The 20448-nt window shown below is 45.9% G+C and overlaps 1 protein-coding gene across 1 annotated transcript in view; it reads left to right on the forward strand.

Annotated features, from left to right (window-relative positions):
• The window catches only part of LOC144607345 (dedicator of cytokinesis protein 7-like), a 160536-nt gene continuing 140088 nt past the window's right edge, over nucleotides 1–20448 (forward strand). Inside the window, exons 1-6 of the mRNA XM_078424111.1 lie at nucleotides 1–53; nucleotides 8438–8537; nucleotides 9048–9223; nucleotides 16485–16556; nucleotides 17628–17730; nucleotides 20134–20301. Of these exons, the coding sequence (XP_078280237.1) occupies nucleotides 1–53; nucleotides 8438–8537; nucleotides 9048–9223; nucleotides 16485–16556; nucleotides 17628–17730; nucleotides 20134–20301 (672 nt within the window). The remainder of the gene's footprint in view (nucleotides 54–8437; nucleotides 8538–9047; nucleotides 9224–16484; nucleotides 16557–17627; nucleotides 17731–20133; nucleotides 20302–20448) is intronic.

Genomic DNA, 20448 nt, shown 5'->3' on the forward strand with positions numbered 1-20448 from the left:
ATGGCTTCCTTTACTTACGGCGATAAACAGCAGTACTGGCAGCTGTTGAACAGGTGAGATGGCGTGCGTGTGTCGGGGAATACTGGCTGACTGTTCTGGCAGAGTCAGAAGCTGGGAGCGTAGACAGTGTTTGAGATGTGTAGGAGACCAGCGCAGAGTGTTACCAACATCAACACCCCTGGAGGTAGACACAAAATGCTGGAGTAACTCAGCGGATCAGGCAGCATCTCAGGAGAGAAGGAATGGGTGACGTTTCTTCAGTCTGAAGAAGGGTCTCGACCCGAAACGTCACCCATTCCTTCTCTCCTGAGATGCTGCCTGTCCCGCTGAGTTACTCCAGCATTTTGCGTCTTGTCTTCGGTGTAAACTAGTATCTGCCGTTCCTTCCTGCACATTTCGTCTGCTCCACTATGAAATCTCCTTAACGTATGCCTACTTTGAAGGAGTTGTGCATCACCGTCTCTCGTTGCTCCCCCTCTTTGATCTGTCGTTTTCGCACCTTACCCTTCCATATCTGTAAAGAGGAAAAAAATAGTCAAGGCAAATGTGGGTCCCTTGAAGACAGAAGCAGGGGAATTTATTATGGGGAACTAGGAAATGGCAGACGAGTTGAACCGGTACTTTGGATCTGTCTTCACTAAGGAAGATACAAACAATCTCCCAGATGTTCTAGTGGCAAGAGATCCTAGGGTGACGGAGGAACTGAAGGAAATCCACATTAGGCAGGAAATGGTGTTGGGTAAACTGATGGGATTGAAGGCTGATAAATCCCCAGGGCCTGATGGTCTGCATCCGAGAGTACTTAAGGAGGTGACGCTAGAAATTGTGGACGCATTGGTAATCATTTTCCAATGTTCTATAGATTCAGGATCAGTTCCTGTAGATTGGAGGGTAGCTAATGTTGTCCCACTTTTTAAGAAAGGAGGGAGAGAGAAAACCGGAAATTATAGACCAGTTAGTCTTACATCAGTGGTGGGGAAGATGCTGGAGTCAATTATAAAAGACGAAATTGCGGAGCATTTGGATAGCAGTAACAGGATCGTTCCGAGTCAGCATGGATTTACGAAGGGGAAATCATGCTTGACTAATCTTCTGGAATTCTTTGATGATGTAACTAGGAAAATTGACAGGGGAGAGCTGGTGGATGTGGTGTACCTTGACTTTCAGAAAGCCCTGGACAAGGTTCCACATAGGAGATAAGTGGGCAAACTTAGAGCACATGGTATTGGAGGTAGGGTACTGACATGGACAGAAAATTGGTTGACAGACAGAATGCAAAGAGTGGGGATAAATGGGTCCCTTTCAGAATGGGAGGCAGTAACTAGTGGGGTACCGCAAGGCTCGGTGCTGGGACCGCAGCTATTTACAATATACATTAATGACTTGGATGAAGGGATTAAAAGTACCATTAGCAAATTTGCAGTTGATACAAAGCTGGGTGGTAGCGTGAACTGTGAGGAAGATGCTATGAGGTTGCAGGGTGACTTGGACAGGTTGTGTGAGTGGGCGGATGCATGGCAGATGCAGTTTAATGTGGATGTGTGAGGTTATCCACTTTGGTGGTAAGAATAGGTAGAGTTGCTGCTTTACAGCGAATGCAGCGCCGGAGACTCAGGTTCGATCCTGACTACGGGTGCTGCACTGTAAGGAGTTTGTACGTTCTCCCCGTGACCTGCGTGGGTTTTCTCCGAGATCTTCGGCACGGACTTGTGGGCCGAAAAGGCCTGTTTCCGGCTGTATATATATGATATGATATGAATAGGAAGGCAGAGTATTATCTGAATGGTGTCAAGTTAGGAAAAGGGGACGTACAACGAGATCTGGGTGTCCTAGTGCATCAGTCACTGAAACAAAGCATGCAGGTACAGCAGGCAGTGAAGAAGGCCAATGGAATGTTGGCCTTCATAACAAGAGGAGTTGAGTATAGGAGCAAAGAGGTCCTTCTGCAGTTGTACAGGGCCCTAGTGAGACCGCACCTGGAGTACTGTGTGCAGTTTTGGTCTCCAAATTTGAGGAAGGATATTCAGTCAGAGAGTTGTGAATTCTCTGCCTCAGAAGGCAGTGGAGGCCAATTCTCTGAATGCATTCAAGAGAGAGCTAGATAGAGCTCTTAAGGATAGCGGAGTCAGGGGGTATGGGGAGAAGGCAGGAACGGGGTACTGATTGAGAATGATCAGCCATGGTCACATTGAATGGCGGTGCTGGCTCGAAGGGCCGAATGGCCTCCTCCTGCACCTATTGTCTATTGTCTATCTCTCGTCTCCCTCTCCCCTGGCTCTCAATCTGAAGAAGGGTCTCGACCCGAAACGTCACCCATTCCTTCTCTCCAGAGATGCTGCCTGTCCCACTGAGTTACTCCAGCACGTTGTGTCTATCTTTGGTTTCAACCAGCATCTGCAGTTCCTTCCTACACATTCTGTCTGATCCACTGCAAAATCTCCTCAAGGTATGTCTATTTGAAGAAGTTCTCCTCCTCTCTCCAACTCGAATTCTGCAATACCCTCTCTTGCTGCCCCCCCCCCCCTCTGTGATCTGTCATTTTCACACCTTACCCTTCCATATCTCTAGTCTCCCTCTCCCCTGACTCTCAACCTGAAGAATGGTCTCCCATTCCTTCTCTCCAGCGATGCTGCCTGACCAGCTGAGTTACTCCAGTTTTTCCTCATCTCCGTTCTAAATGGCCTACCCCTTATTCTTAAACTGTGGCCCCTGGTTCTGGACTCCCCCAACATTGGGAACATGTTTCCTGCCTCTAACGTTTCCAACCCTTTAATAATCTTATATGTTTAGAAAGTAGTCCACGCCTTTATTCCAATCGCCAAAGTACATCACTCCACACTGTACCTGTGTGGAGTCTTGAGAATTGTTCGGTCTACCAACGATGGTCAGGAATAGTACCCACGGTGGACTTGTACCCCTGGCTGAAAAATAAAATCTTCCTCAGATCTCTTCTAAACTTTCTTACCCCAGAGCTCTAAGGTCTTAGACCACGGAAAAACAGTTATTCCTATCAGCCCAAATAGTGACTCATACTTTTGCACAGGGTGGCAATGTGGTACAGCGGTAGAGTTGCTGCATTACATTGCTTGCAGCGCCAGACACTCGGGTTCGATCCTGACTGTGGGTGCTGTCTGTACGGAGTTTGTACGTTCTCCCTGTGACCACGTGGGTTTTCCCTGAGATCTTTGGTTTCCTCCCACACGTACAGGTATGTAAGTAAATTGGCTCAGTTCTCCCACTAGTCTTTCTGTCTCCAACTACATTCTATCTTTGTTCCGCTCCCTCCCCTGACATCAGTCTGAAGAAGGGTCTCGACCCGAAATGTCACCCATTCCTTCTCTCCCGAGATGCTGCCTGGTCCGCTGAGTTACTCCAGCATGTGTAAATTGTCCCTAGTGTGTGTAGGATAGTGTTAATGTGCGGGGATCGCGGGCAGGTGGGACTCGTGTAGCTGGGACATGTTGGCCATGGAGTCATAGTGTGGAAAAAGGACCTTGCCCACACCGGTCAACATGTCCTAGCTACACTAATCCCACCTGCCCGCGTTTGGTCCATATCCATCCAAACCTATCCTATCCATATAACTGTCTAACTTTCTTAAATGTTGGGATAGTCCCTGTCTCAACTCCCGCCTCTGGCAGCTTGTTCCATACACCCACCACCCTTTGTGTGAAAAAGTTACCCCTCAGATTCCTGTTAAATATTTTCCACTTCACCTTAAACCCATGTCCTCTGTTCCCCAATTCACCTACTCTGGGCAAGAGACTCTGTGCGTCTACCCAATCTATCCCTCTCAGGAGGCCAGTGTGGGCAAGTTGGGCCGAAGAGCCTGTTTCCACACAGTATCACTCTATGATTCTAAGTATGTACAATATTCACACTGAATCTGGCCAATAGGTTAGAAAATGCTGATTATTATTCCATTGTTTTACAGAATAAATATAAATGTCACCGTTTACTCATTTTGCATCTCCTCAATGTTCTCTCTTTTTTGTATCCTCTTGCACAATCTCACCATTGTTCATAGCCTGGGGTGGGACCTGCTTTACGTCCTCATCGTTCACCCTGGGTAGTTCTACAGAACTGGCAAAATTTGCAGCAAAGACTCAACTACGGTACTCTGAAGCACCAATTGCCACTTTTGATTGGTGTAGTTGACATACGAAAGAAGAATTCATAGCCTGCCAATTATTTTTTAGTACAGGTGTGTATTTATGATGTTTGCTATGTGCATAGTTGGAATTCACAGTCTTGCAACACAACGGGTAAAACAATACCTTACACCAAAGACAGACACAAAAAGCTGGAGTAACTCAGCGGGATAGGCAGCATGTCTGGAGAGAAGGAATGGGTGACATTTCGGGTCGAGACCCTTCTTCAGACTTCCAGTCTCTCCAGAGATGCTGCCTGTCCCGCTGAGTTACTCCAGCTTTTTGTGTCTATCTTTGGTTTAAACCAGCATCTGCAGTTCCTTCCCACACAGTACTTGACACTATTTGGGTCCCTCATTCCCTCAATTGCTGTTGCATAGACGCACCAATCTAATGCACTTGCCCACCTGGTAGTAGGATCTGCTGGTGTAGCTCTAGTAGCCATTGCTTGTTGCTGATTTAGCCCACTATAATCAACAGGGGAATCATGATGAACAGGAAACGGTGCAGCTAATATAAAAAGCAGATGCCGTCGGTCTGGTAATCATTTGCTAATTTAAAATTATATGAACTATGAAATCTAGATTACCAATGCTATTGGCATGTCTACTTATTATTGGCTGAGCTCACATGCTCTTATCCATCTTGTGCGATCATTTGTCACAGTGAAGATGTGACGGGCGTGGCTGTTAAAACACAATACAGGTGTTGCATCTCCTGTCCCTTTACCTCCCCCCTCGACTCCATCCAAGGACCCAAACAGTCTTTCCAGGTGAGGCAGAGGTTCACCTGCATCTCCTCCAACCTCATCTTCTGTATCCGCTGATCCAGGTGTCAACTTCCCTACATCGGCGAGACCAAGCGCAGGCTCGCCGATCGTTTTGCTGAACACCTCTGCTCAATCCGTCTTAACCTACTTGATCTCCCAGTGGCTCAACACTTCAACTCCCCCTCCCATTCCCAATCTGACCTTTCTGACCTGGGCCTCCTCCATTTGTCAGTGAGGCCCAGCGCAAATTGGAGGAACAGCACCTCATATTTCGTTTGGGGAATTTACACCCTAGCGGTATGAACATTGACTTCTCTAACTTCAGATAGTCCCTGCTTTCCCTCTCTATCCCCTCCCCTTTCTCAGTTCTCCCACTAGTCTTTCTGTCTCCAACTACATTCTATCTTTGTCCCGCTCCCTCCCCTGACATCAGTCTGAAGAAGGGTCTCGACCCGAAACCTCATCCATTCCTTCTCTCCCGAGATGCTGCCTGGTCCGCTGAGTTACTCCAGCATTTTCTGTCTGCTTTCGTTTTAAACCAGCATCTGCAGTTTTTCTCCTACTAATCAAGAATCTATCTGTCTCTGTCTTAAAAATATCTACTGACTTGTCCTCCACAGCCTTCTGTGGCAAAGAATTCCACAGATTCACCACCCTCTGACTTAAGAAATTCCTTCTCATTTCCTTCCTAAAAGAACGTCCTTTGATTCTGAGGCTATGACCTCTAGTCCTAGACTAGATTAGTATCAGGGGTGTAGATACTGTACATGAGCCACTTGACTTTGCTCTGTTCAACTGGAGTCCTGAGCTGAAACTTCCTCCATTCCTTCCACAGATGCTGCCTGAGTTCCTCCAGCGCTTTGTGTCTTATTCGAGATTCCAGCATCTGCAGTTTCTTGTGTCTGTGATTTACTTGTGTTTGTGCCAATTAACAGAAAGTAAATTTTGCCTTATTTATTTTATTCAACTCCAAGGCATTGACTTTTCTTTGAAATATTGGCATGGTTCGTACATGAGGTTATGTTTCATTGTACGAAACAAGTTTGGCATATTTGTAAAAAAAACAAAGAGACAAAATGCTGGGGTAACTCAGCAGGTCAGGCATCATCTCTGAACTGCAGGGATAGGTGACGTTTCGGGTTGGATGATCACATGAGGGTATCTACGGCAGGGCTGTAATCCCTCTAACTACTGTTTCTCCTCTTGACGAGTTTGAATGACTCCAAACTGAAAGTTGCCTTTGGCGCATATAAGATTATTAAGGGATTGGACACGCTAGAGGCAGGAAACATGTTCCCGATGTTGGGGGGGAGTCCAGAATCAGGGACCACAGTTTAAGAATAAGGTAGGCCATTAAGAACAGAGATGAGGAAAAACTTCTTCACTCAGAGAGTGGTGAATCTGTGGAATTCTCTGCCTGAGAAGGCAGTGGAGGCCAATTCTCTGGAGAGATTGAGATAGAGCTCTTAATCAACAGATATGGGGAGAAGGCAGGAACGGGGTACTGATTGTCGATGATCAGCCACGATCACAGTGAATGGCGGTGCTGGCTCAAAGGGCTGAATGGCCTACCCCTGCACCTATTGTCTATTGTCAATCTGAAACACTGCCTGATGATGGCTCCGCTGATACACATAATGCCATTGCACATTGCAAATGAGATAGAAATGGCTGTGTGGATGCACACTGTTTCGTTGTGTAGAAAGGAAATGCAGATCCTTGTTTGCCCCGAAGATAGACACAAAATGCCGGAGTAACTCAGCGGAACTGGCAGTCTAGAGAAAAGGAATGGGTGACATTTCAGGTTGAGAAGAAGGGTCTCGACCTGAAATGTCCCCCTTTCCTTCCATCCAGCGATGTCACCTGTCACACTGTTTCTTTGCCCTATCAAAATAGTTCTAGACTGGATTTACTGTAGATTAAAGTGTATTTGAAAAGTGGATCAGCCTTTTGGTTTGGGGAACTTCAATGACAGAGAGACAGGACATCGAGCAGTTTTGTTACTCACTAAAATCTAGATGTGGCTCCCAATCCAGATGGGCTTTGAGATTTTGTGTAAGGCTGCTGATGGTCTAACTTTGCGGGTTGGTGTTACAATGAACAGGAAACAAAGCAATAGGTAAAATGTGACCGGTTCCTTATCAGGATGTCCACTTCCCTATTCCCACACCGCAGCAAAAAGAGTTAAACTAGCATTCTACTGACACTTGGATTGTCCTGCTGCTTTGTTTGAACAATTCCGTGTCTGGTTGTAATTTTTTCCAACTTAAAGGCACATCGATGAGTTTTCATGCCATTTCACTTTGTTTGTTCGCTGAATCAAGTGATATATACCATTCTCAAATCCCTTTTATCAGTGGAAATAAATTTGCGAAGTGCTGGACCCATTTGTTCCTCTTTAGCAGTTCCGCCCCCCTTCCACCTGCCACTGACTGAAGTAAGAGCCGTATTTAGCAACCCGAGGGCCTCGTTTGACCTTGAGGTACTTTCATTCTCCGAATCCTTTCCTCTACCAAAACGTCAAATATTCACCTGTGCTCCTTTTCACCCACAACTGTTCCCACCTTCTGCTGAATTGTTGACCCTGCTCCTTAGATTTGATCATTCCAATGTTCTCCAGATTGACACCCATCCTCCATTCTTCCATTTCAAAGCTCCACTCCCATTATCTTAGAACATTGTTCTGCATTGTTCGCATATTACCTATTATTATAATAATAATAATAATGCATTACATTTATATAGCGCTTTTCAAACACTCAAAGACGCTTTACAGGGATTTCTAGAACATAGAGAAGTGAATAAATAGATAAATAAGTAAACGAACAGAGAAAGGAGACAGAAGGTGAGGTGACCTTCAGTGGTTGAAGGCAGTGCTGAAGAGGTGAGACTTCAGTGATGTTTTGAATGTGGTGAGTGAGGAGGAGTCTCTGATGGTTTGGGGTAGTGAGTTCCATAGGGTGGGAGCAGCGATGGAGAAAGCCCTGTCCCCCCAGGATCTGAGTTTGGTCCGGATGGGGGGGGACAGGAGATTGGCAGCAGCAGAGCGGAGGGTGCAGGTGGGAGTGTGCCTGTGGAGGAGGTCAGTCAGGTAGGATGGGGCCAGGAGGGCTTTGTAGGTTATGAGGAGGATTTTGTACTGGATTCTCTGGGGGATGGGGAGCCAGTGGAGTTTGTAAAGGACGGGGGTGATATGGTCACGGATCGGGGAGTGGGTGAGTAGACGGGCAGCGGAGTTTTGATTATTATTATTATTATATTATTATTATCAAGCGCTATGGGGTCTGAAGAAGGGCCCCAACCTGAAACATCACCCATTCCTTCTATCCAGAGATGCAGCCTGTCCCGCTGAGTTACTCCAGCATTTTGTGCAATGAACTCGGCGGATTCATCGGCCCCCTGACTAAGGAAGTTCCTCCACATCTCGTCTGTTGTTCCCCATCTTTTTGACCTTCTTCCAGACCAATGTTTTGTCACCACAAGTCCATTCACAAAACTTTCTTTGTCTGGTTTACAGTGAAGGAAATGTAGGTGAAGGGAGGATGCTTACACCACAGTACAAAAGGACTCCATTGACCTACGCGCAACATACCAGCATCTCACCAACACGCAATATGGTGAGTAGTAGCAATACCTGATAAATAAAGACATCCATGCAAAGAATTCAGGACCACATGGATTGTAGCCGCAACCTGCCTGTCGTGTTTATCTATATTTTAATGTGGGCGGCACGGTGGCGCAGCGGTAGAGCTGCGGCCTTACAGCGCCAGAGACCCAGGTTCGATCCTGACTACAGGTGCTGTCTGTACGGAGTTTGTACGTTCCCCCTGTGACCTGCGTGGGTTTTCTCCAAGATCTGCGGTTTCCTCACACACTCCAAAGACCTACAGTTTTGTAGGTTAATTGGCTTGGTATAAATGTAAATTGTCCCTAGTGTGTGTAGGATAGTGTTAATGTGTGGGGATTGCTGGTCGGTGCAGACTCGGTGGGCCGAAGAGCCTGTTTCTGCGCTGTATCTCTAATCTAAACCAAATGTCTTTGGGTCTGTAGCTCTCTGAGCTAGCCAGAGAAGCTCTATGTCAAGTTTCTCCTCCGTTTCCAACTTTTGACACCTGTGTGATTTTCAGCCACTATTTTTGGAACCCGTGGAACCCTTAGATATTGAGGCACACATCCAGAATCAGTTGGCAAACCCTGAGTTGGAACCATTTCAGTATCTGGTGGACTACCCAAAGGATGACGTTGAAGTCACATTATCTGCTCGAGAGTATCAGACCACTACTCCAGCTGAGCCAGACAACTGGTAAGGGGAACTTTCTGAAGATTAATGAAACATGAAAGTAGCATATGAGACATGTCTTGTTACAATGTTCAAATTTTGAATTAAATGTGGATTAATGGTATGATTAGTTCATAAGTTCTAGGAACAGAATTAGGCCACTTGCCTAATCAGGTCTACTCCGCCATTCAATCATGGCTGATCTATCTCTCCCTCTCAACCCCATTCTCCTGCCTTCTCCCCATAACCCCTGATACCCGTACTAATCAAGAATCTGTCAATCTGCGCCTTAAAAACAACCCATTGACTTGGCTGCCACAGCAGTCTGCGACGATGAATTCCACAGATTGAGCACTCTCTGACTATATTAGTGTGGGTAAGATGGTGTGTTTACCCTGTACTGATTGCATCAATGGCTTGCGTCATAGAGTCTTAGTGATACCGTGTGGATACAGGCCCTTCGACCCAACTTGCCAACATGTCCCACCTGCCTGCATTTGGTCCATATCCCTCCAAACCTGTCCTATCCATGTACCTGTCTAACTTTTTCTCAAATGTTGGCTTAGTCCCTGCCTCAACTACCTCCTCTGGCAGCTTGTTCCGTACACCAACCACCCTTTGTGTGAAAAAGTTACCCCTCAGCTTCCTATTAATGTTTTTCCCCTTTACCTTAAACCTTCACATTATGGTTGTATTTGTTTAAGTTGTTTCTTGCGCACTTTTGTGCTAGACATGTAGGTAATTGTACATCAGTGAGCTATTGCTTTGTGTTTGATAACTTTGCTCCTATAAGTGTTTGTAAAATGCCTTTGTAATCATGGTAACTCTATGCGAGGTGGATGTAACATGTTGCTCCCTTGTCTGTTACTTTCATTGTGCTCCATGTGTCCATATTGCATCTATAACTCACTGCTATGAAACACATAGAAACATAGAAAATAGGTGCAAGAGGAGGCTATTTGGCCCTTTGAGCACCGCCATTCATTGTGATCATGGCTGATCATCCACAATCAGTAACCTGTGCCTGCCTTCTCCCCATATCCCTTGATTCCACTAGCCCCAAGAGCTCTATCTAACTCTCTAACACTAACTACTCATCCAGCTGCCCTTGGACTAGTTCGACCTTAGATTTTCCCTCTCCCTCAGATCCCAAATTGATCTTCACAATTGAAGAATTTATTATGGTTTTAAATATTGCTTCCGCTGGGAACGAAGGAGGGTGGGGGGACATGGCACGATGGGGGGGGGGGGCAAGAATGAGGGGGGACTTGGCAGGGGCCGCCGAAAATGAAGGGGGGACCCTTCTATGTGCAAAACGGCTATCACATTTCTGTAAGTGACTGGGTGTAGCAACTTCACCTATTGTATCCGCTGTTCCAGATGTCAACTTCTGTACATCGGCGAGACCAAACGCAGGCTCGGAGATCATTTCGCTCAACACTGTCGCTCAGTCCACCTTAACCAACCTGATCTCCTGGTGGCTGAGCACTTCAACTCCCCCTCCCACTCCCAGGTCTGACCTTTCTGTCATGGGCCTCCTCCAGTGCCATAGTGAGGCCCACCACAAATTGGAGGAACAGCACCTCATATTTCGCTTGGGCAGCTTGCAGCCCAGCAGTATGAACATTAACTTCTCTAACTTTAGATAGTTCCTCTGTCCCTCTCTTCCCCTCCCCCTTCCCAGTTCTCCCTCTGTCTTCCTGTCTCCACCTATACCCTTCCTTTGTCCCGCACCCCTGACATCAGTCTGAAGAAGGGTCTCGACCCGAAACGTCACCCATTCCTTCTCTCCTAGATGCTGCCTGACCTGCTGTGTTACTCCAGCATTTTGTGATACCTTTCGGGTGTAGAATTCAAATCACTGGCTTTGATTTGCCGATGCGAGGTACATCGGACAGAAGGTGATTGCGATGCATTTGAAGGGCTTGTTTCCTTTCCCTCCCCATGTACCTTTCAGAACAACCGTTGGGTTCCCGTTGTGACAGCGGTTGATGGAAAAAAAAGATGGAAAAAAAATAATTAATATTAAAACACAATTTTAATATTATTGAGTGGTCAAACTTGAAGAAAATTTGAGCATTTACCTCAGGAATCATCGTTCAACGAAACACGCGTTTAATGACAACTTTGAACACGGAAGTATTAGATCAAAATGGCGATGTTCATTTTATGGGCTATGTGTTCGAAATACAGCCAAAACGGTACACGATAGCGCAACAATTTGAACGAAACTTGATACTGCACACCGCAGGCGAATGATGAGTAAGGTGGGCCTAAAATTGTTGCGCTATCGTGTACCGTTTTGACTGTATTTCGGGAACATACACACACACATATATATAGACAAGATGAGGTTTACAAGAAAAATCCGGAGTCGGAGTCCCTAAGGCAGTTTGTCGTTGTCTACAACCTCGTTCTGGCAGCTCCTGCGACGGCGTTGGTGCCAAACTGTAACGGCTCTGCTGTTCCTTTGGATTGATCAGCGATGTGGAGAGGGGGGACATGCTGCACGGGCAACAGCCTGTCCTTCAAATGACATCACCCAGGCTTGCATCCGACCACACATCGACGGTGCTCTAACCGAGGTTTGGAGCAAGCAGCCAACAACCAGGATGCATCACCCATGGTTAGCCATGACCGAGGGGGGGGCCTTAGACTTAGACAAGATGAGATTTTTAGTAATATACTAGACCAAGTGGACCCGTTGGGCCCATAACTCATTGGGTTGCCATTGTGATGTTGGGGAAATTTTATTTCTTTGAAATAAATGCCTTAAAAAAAAAAAATCTCAATGAAAATCGTGATTTTTCTTAAATTTTTTTTTTTTTTCTGCATTGGTCTAGCACCCTCCCCTCCCCTCCCTCACTCCATCCCCTCAACCCCTCTTCTTCCCCACCCACTCCCCCCTTCCCCTCCCACACCCCAGTCACCCACTCCATCCCCCCTTATCTCCTCCCTCCATTCTTAGGGGCTCTCTGGCGGCGCCGCCATTCCCGCCCGTCGAGTTTCCATGGTGACGTCGAACATGGAGGTATTAATGCGCATGGGCGGCAGACGGGCACAGCAAGTGGAAAAGGGATTTATTAAAGTTTAAAATGTGAATAACAAAATATAACAATTTGAACGTTAATAGGATTTCTTGATGCAGGAATTTTCAACATCAGCATCATTTCCCCTTTTCACAACAGGAAGGAGTTGGCGAAAATCGCCACAACAAAAGTTAAGAATGCCGCCAAAAGGCTCATCGTTCTTTTTGCATAGATGTCAAAGAGTTCTGTCCACCACTTCAAAGCTCTCCCTCCTAATCATCGGGCACTCATCCCGAACAATCAGTCTCACACTCCTGATCAAATGACCCATGTTGGAATTCTTCTTAATGTTGCACGGTATTATCGGTCACTTCGATGGGTATCTTGAATCGAGAATGTGCAGTTCTTCCACCAGGCATCAATGTAGCTGCTATACCAGAGGATGCTACAGCAAAAGCAACATCAACTTGACCTCGAACTTTGGAGAGGATCAAATTGGTGAGAATAGTTTTGCCCATTCCTGCTGGTGTATCAATGAAAAACATTGAAGGAACATTCCTTTCCAAGCAGCTGCACACATGGTCATACACTGCTCTTTACTCAGCATTCAGCAGAGGCTCCTTCTCTTCAACAAATCACTGTTGTTCAGGTCTATTGTACAGCAGTTCACTCAGCAATTCTGGATTGTCACCATCAAGGTTCATCCTTCCATGTCTTGGTAGTGGCACATGAAAGTATCCCAGTGTCTTGTTGTAATTGAATATACAACAAGCTTGTCTTGAATATACAACAAAGCCTGATCATGATGCCTCTCATCAATCATGATATTTGGATCATCGATTGTTCTCCGTTCTCTTTGAAGGTAATCTTCAGACATTGAATTCTTGAAGCGATCCCATAATTGTCGAGAAGTGTTGATCTCAGCAATCGTCAGCAAAACAAACAAATCTCTCATTGCTTCGGGAAGTCTTGTCCGTTCAGCATCTTCCATCGTCTGTTGCCAATGGTTGTCAGTTTGCAACAAACCTCTTTCTATGCAGACGTCTTTGAAGGAAGGAAGAATATGTCCGTCATGTGTTCTCGATGAATCGAAGGATACTGGCCCTTTTGCGTGATGGAGAAGCAGTCTCAAGTAGTAGAGGTCACATCTCAAGTGAATCGGACAGTGCCCTAGCTTATGGAAGGACTATTCAGAATCCTGATAACAGATGGGGATCTGCCCAAAAAGAGCAGGGAGAAGAAGGAATGACCAGGGTGAGACAAGTCTCTGATTACGTTGGCTGCTTTTCCGAGGTTGCGTGAAGTGCACATGGAGTCAGAGGCGGAAAGCCTGGTTTGCGTAACGGACTGGACTATATCCCCACCTCACTGCAATTTCTTGCAGACTTGGATAGTTCCCAAACCAGTAAAACCTTTTAATGACATTGCTAACAGTAAATAGTGTAATAACAAGTAACTGCAGATGCTGATTTACCAAAGAAAGATTTTTTTAAAATGCTGAAGTAACCCAGTGAGTCAAGCATCTCAAGAGAATATGGATAGGTGACTTTTCAGATCAACACCCTCATGCAGTAAATAGTGTAGATAGAAACAGAAAATTGAGAAACGGCATTAACAAACTGGGAGTGATGAAAACGATGACAATGGAGTTCAGCATTGAATGTGGAGTCATCCATTTTGGATTCTAATTAAACACCACAGATTTTTTTTCCCCAAGAAGACAAGAACTATGGACGAGCAAGAATCTAACTGAAGAACCCTTTGTGGAAAGGCAAAATATATAAAAAGGTCAAATAGATTTTTGCCATAACATCAAGGATACAACTCTAAAATTAATGCGTGCACTCTCTTCTAGATTATTTTGTTCAGTGCCGGTAAATAAACCAGGAAGGAAATATGACCCTGGAGTGGCATAAAATGCTAATTAGCAACGATGATTAGGGACTATAGTGGGTAGTTGTGTTGGCTAGGCCTGTATTCCTGAAGATATTATCTATATTCAGCATTAAAACTGATTGAAGAACTAACAAAGAGAAGCTATCTGCTCTGTCATGGAAGAGCATAGAATATTGGACGTATCTTTTGTTAGCGTTTTATCTGTCTGTGGATGATGTCAGTAAGTACTTATTTCTCTTTATGACAGTGAAAATGTGCAGTTGTCTGCCTTGAGAACAAGGGAGGTTTTGTCAGTTGTTTAGCCAGTGAAATTAAGATTTCTGTTAAAAATAATGAATTTAAGAAATATAGAAAAGAGTTAAAGTACAAGGGAAGGGGTAGAATGAAAAAAAGGAAATACATAAAACCAGAAACATTTGAACAGACATTTATACTAAAAGTTAAAATTTGGTTTGCGTTTAATTTTGATTTTTTAAAATATATTTAAATTATATTTTTTGCTAACTATTGAACTTTGAATAACTGAAAAGGTTTTTTAAAGAATACCACTCTTATAAGATTACACTTATTATTGTTTATACTTTTAGTATTGTTATAAAGGTTTAATTTAATACCACCAAACCCTCCCAAAGTGTGGCAATTGTCAGGGAGGGCAAGTTGTAAATAGATAATATCATGGCTGATCTATCATTGAATTGTACAGTAGACAGGAGATGCCAATTTTTTTTTTTTAAATTGTTCTGTACATACAAGTGTTCGGGCCTCCAATGAGAACAAGATGCAATTTATCTTACATCCTCCGCACTCTCCTGCCTAAGTACAGCCAAGGTTAAAAGAAAAACAAAGAGAGAGACAAATACAGGGAACTGCAGATGTTGGAAATTTTGAGTTGAGCTTAAAAGTGCTGGACGAACTGTGTGGTTTAAGCAGCATCTTTGGAGGGAATTCCTTCCCAACTTCCCACTGAGTTGCCCCTGCACTTTTGTGTTGTATTCAAGGTAAAACAAACGTCACCCTACCTTGAGCTGGAATATGGCGTTTGCCCGAGGAGAGGAGAGGAGAGGGGGAAGATGTCCCTGCTCACGCCATGCACTTAAACGTGAATGTCCCACTTTCCCCACCCACCCACAGCAAGGTCTCTACTCACCAACTCGCCATCAGTAAACGAGGTTGGGTAGGGGGAAGGAAAGCAAGATAGAGAGAGAGAGAGAGAGAGAGAGAAACGAAGGGGAGGAGGAAAAAGGCACCAGAGGCATTACAAATGCGTGATGGCAACTTGGCTTTATTTTGTGTACGAGGTTTTGGGGGGGGGGGGTTTGTTATTTTTAAAGATAATGCCGACCAGTTGCGCGGCTTATGGATGCACGGCCGTGTACAACAAGTACACCAGCTTCCACAGGGAGGGGATGGAGGGAGGGAGGGAGGGAGGGAGGGGCGAGATGGAGGGAAGGAGAGGCGGGACGGCCTCAGGGGATGGGATGGGAAAGGAAGATGAGAGGAAAACCTCTCGGGTGAATCAGTGCTAACCCGGAGCCTGCGGTCTACAGCGCCGTTGCCATGGGTGCCGCTGCGCCGACAGCGCCGTTGCCATGGGTGCCGCTGCGGCCTACAGCGCCGTTGCCATGGGTGCCGCTGCGGCTGACAGCGCCGTTGCCATGGGTGCCGCTGCGGCCTACAGCGCCGTTGCCATGGGTGCCGCTGCGGCCTACAGCGCCGTTGCCATGGGTGCCGCTGCGGCTGACAGCGCCGTTGCCATGGGTGGCGCTGCGGCCGACAGCGCCGTTGCCCTGGGTGGCGCTGCGGCCTACAGTACCGTTGCCATGGGTGCCGCAGCTGCCGGCGGGTTCCTCCGCTCCGTAAAAAGATGGTGACGATGTTTAATGGGCAAAAAAAAAAAGAAAAAAAGGGGGCAGTGTAAGAAGCAAAGGCGAGGGAGTGTGGGGCTGTTATTTTGTGGATTGAAGGAGGAATGAGACACGCCCACCTGCGGGGGACCAATGGACGAAGAGAAGAACACCTGTGTGAGAGCGGCGAGCATGGGGACAGGGGACTGGGGACGCGGCAACAGCAGCAGCCTGGTTGGCGCCAGCCAACCAACCCGCTGCTGCGCCAAACCTTTAAACTATAAATCTCTCTAGCTTTAAAAATATAGCTTCAATTTGAATGAGAGTGTTTTTTATATTTGGCCAGGCTAATGGTGAGTATGGTGGTGCAACAAAATGTAGCGCTATGGTGTGCCGTTTTGGCTGTGCGAGCGACAAAAGTTATGCTGCACACATACACACATACACACGGACACAGAGTTTTAGAGATAGATAGATGGATGGATGGATAATATTCTTTATGTTCTTCCTTGACAGGAATAACCTGACTCCACAGGTGAGATCATGTGTGGAGACCTACACCAAGGGCTGGCTGATGGTTAGCAGGAGGTATGTAATGAAACCATATTTTTCAGGGGATAGTTACGAGGATGTTGCCAGGACTAGAGGGTCCGAGCTACAGGGAGAGGTTGAGCAGGCTGGGACTCGATTCCTTGGAGCGCAGGAGAATCTTATAGAGGTGTGTAAAAAATCCTGAGAGGAATATATCGGGTAGATGCGCAGAGTCTCTTGCCCAGAGTAGGTGAATCGAGGACCAGAACATAACAAAACAGTATAGCTAAGATAGACACAAAATGCTGGAGAAACTCGGCGAGTTCAGGCAGCATTGCTGGAGAAAAAGGAATAGGTGACATTTCAGGTCGAGACCCTTCATCAGACGGCGTGGCTATTTCTTTTCCAGAGAGGCAAATGGTATACGTTTTGAACCACGTGACATTTGAATAAGGAAAATATCAAACACAATTTTTTTATTGTACATATTGAAAAATATTCTCTCCTCTCTGAGTAGCCTGAAGAAGGGTCCCGACCTGAAATGCCACCCATCCTTTTTCTCCAGAGATGCTGTCTGATCCGCTGAGTTACTCCAGCACTTTGTGTCTATCTTAGAAAAATAATAATGTTCAGATATTTGGGTCAACTTGCCCCTTGCTCCATTAGCTGAAATGATGTTTCATAGAGTCATAGAGTGATACATATCCCTCCAAACCTGTCCTATCCATGTAATTGTCGGACTGTTTCTTAAACGTTGGGATAGTCCCAGCCTCAACTACCTCCTCTGGCAGCTTGTTCCATACACCCACCACCCTTTGTGTGAAAAGGTTACCCCTCAGATTCCTATTAAATCTTTTCCCCTTCACCTTAAACCTATGTCCTCTGGTTCTCGATTCACCTGCTCTGGGCAAGTGCAACGACCCGATCTATTCCTCTCATGATTTTATACATCTCTATAAGATCCACCTGCCCTCCAATGCTTGCGCCACACACTCACCACCCTTTGTGCGAATGTGGTGGTTATGCCTGAGTATGGTACTAACAGATTCTCTTTGATTCATTGTCACTGCCAGCTTAAGTCAGGCCCTGATGGTGCAGAATAACTTGTGTTCTTGTTTACCTTCCCAGCTATCAGAAGTGCAATACGGAGAGTCGACGGAAAGGGCTGAACCTTCCTCATCAGATCTTTGAATGCGATGAAAGCTTTAATTTGGAAATGCAAGGTCTGCAGGTAGGTTTAGTTTAGTTGAGAGAAACAGCGCGGAAACAGGCCCTTCGGCCCACCAGGTCCGTGCCGTTCAGCGATCCCCGGACCCCAACAACATCCTACACCCACGAGGGACAATTTACAATTTTTGCAAACGCCAATTAACCTACAAACCTGCACGTCTTTGGAGCGTGGGAGGAAACCGGAACCCACGTGGCCACCGGTAGAACGTGCAAACTGTGTGCAGACAGCACCCATTGTCAGGATCGAACCCGGGTCTCTGGCACTGTAAGGCAGCAACTCTACTATCTCCACTGTGCCCCACCTGGACTCACGCATATTTCTCCCCTCCTCATCCCCTTCCACCTATATTCTTTCCCCTAACATCAGAATTCGCAACTCTTAAATGCTTTTGTCTCGCACTTTCTGTAGTTTCATCTCCAGCCTCTGTCCAGCCTATGTCCCACCCCTAATCTTCATCACTTTTTCCCCAGTGACATGACCTTTAAATGTCTGGCTTCAAATGTCTATAAATATTACACATAAAATAATCCATTTGCAGAGCTCTGATGGGGAAGACAACTGTCAGGGTCGGTCAACGACTATCTTAGTGTAGTGCTGTGGTCTTTTTTTTTGTGGAAAAGGTGCCGGTATGCACAATTAATAAACATATATATATATGTATATATATATATATATGTATATATATATATATATATTATTACAAAGACTAAACACAAATAGCTGGATAGCTGGATAGCTGGAGTAACTCAGCGGGACAGGCAGAGTCCTGAATCCTTGACAATAAACATCTCTGGAGAGGAATGGGTGATATTTCGGGTCTGAAGAAGGAACCTTGACCCGAAACGTCACCCATTCCTTCTCTTCAGAGATGCTGCCTGTCCCGCTGAGTTACTCCAGCATTTTGTGTCTATCTTTCTGCAGGAGTTCACTTTGGCTGATGCACTCACAGTATTGAAGAATAGTCAACAGTGCTTTATTGGTCACAGTGAAATTCATTTTGCATTTCTCACATATTCGGGCACGGCCATTATTCAAAGTCCGGTCGGCCTGCGCGTTCGATGTACTGGGGCGGTTCCCCCGAACTGACGTTCCGTTCCTCTCCTCTCCTCTCCTCTCCTCTCCTCTCCTCTCCTCTCCTCTCCTCTCCTCTCCTCTCCTCTCCTCTCCTCTCCTGCAATTCATAGAAACATAGAAAATAGGTGCAGGAAGAGGCCATTTGGCCCTTTGAGCCAGCACGCCATTCATTGTGATCATGGCTGATCATCCATAATCGGTAACCCGTGCCTGCCTTCTCCCCATATCCCTTTATTCCGCTAGCCTCTAGAGCTCTATCCAACTCTCTTTTAAATTCATCCAGTGAATTGGCCTCCACTGCCTTCTGTGGCAGAAAATTCCACAAATTCACAACTCTCTGGGTGAAAAAGTTTTTTCTCATCTCAGTTTCAAAATAGCCTCCCCTTTATTCTTAGACTGTGGCCCCTGGTTCTGGACTCCCCCAACATTGGGAACACTTTTCCTCCATCTAGCTTGTCCAGTCCTTTTATAATTTTATACGCTTCTATAAGATCCCCTCTCAACCTTCTAAATTCCAGTGAATACAAGCCCAGTCTTTCCAATCTTTCCTCATATGACCACCCCGCCATCCCGGGGATTAACGACATGAACCTACGCTGCACTCCCCTCAATAGCAAGGATGTCCTTCCTCAAATTAGTTAAATCGATAGTAAAGAAAGCAAACTCAATGCTGGCATTTATTTCAAGAGGGCTTCTATACAAAAACAGGGATGTCATGCTGAGGCTCTATTAGGTGCTGGTAAGGCCGCATTTGGAATATTGTGAGTTATTTGGGTCACCATATCTGAGGAAGGATGTGCCGGCTCTGGAGAGGGTCCTGAGGAGGTTTACAAAAATGATCCCAGGAATGAGTAGCTTAACCTATGATGAGCGTTTGTCGGCACTGGGCCTGTGCTCGCTGGAGTTTAGAAGAATGAGGGGGGACCTCTTTGAAACAAACAGAATAATGAAAGGCTTGGATAGAGTAGATGTGGAGAGGATGTTTCCACCAGTGGGAGAGTCTAGGATTAGAGGTTATAGACTTAGAATTAAAGGACGTTACTTTAGGAAGAAGTTGAGGAGAATTTTCTTTAGTCAGAGGCTGGTGAATCTGTGGAATTCATAGCCGCAGAAGGCTGTAGAGACTAAGTCGGTGGATATTGTCAAGGCAGAGATAGATGGATTTTTGATTAGTGTGGGTGTCTGAGGTTATGGGGGAAGGCAGGAGAATGGGGTTGAGAGGGAGAGTTAGATCAGCCATGATTGAATGGCGGAGTAGACTTGACGGACCGAATGGCCTTATTCTGCTTCTATTCCTTATGACCTTATGATCTGTGTGTCCTTGTGCAGACCTCGGCCGGGCAGCAGGCAGCTGAGCTACAGACTGAGGCTGCAGAAGTTTTCATTGACGATCTGCTGCAGCCCATCACACCAGAGGAGGTTGACCTGAGGAATAAAGAAAAACGTAAATCTGGCAGGCTGACGGATATGTGCTGTCTCTACCCACCGGCGGACGAGGTGAGTTTATCTCACTTTTGGAGCCTGTTAGGGGACGGACCAAGCATCCTTTTTAATCAGAGCTGACCACCCCATTATTTGGTTATCATCCACAATGACCTTGGGATCTTAACAAGGACATTTATTATTGTGCACCAAAGGACATAA

This window comes from Rhinoraja longicauda, chromosome 28 (assembly GCF_053455715.1).
Source record: "Rhinoraja longicauda isolate Sanriku21f chromosome 28, sRhiLon1.1, whole genome shotgun sequence".
NCBI lineage: Eukaryota > Metazoa > Chordata > Chondrichthyes > Rajiformes > Arhynchobatidae > Rhinoraja > Rhinoraja longicauda.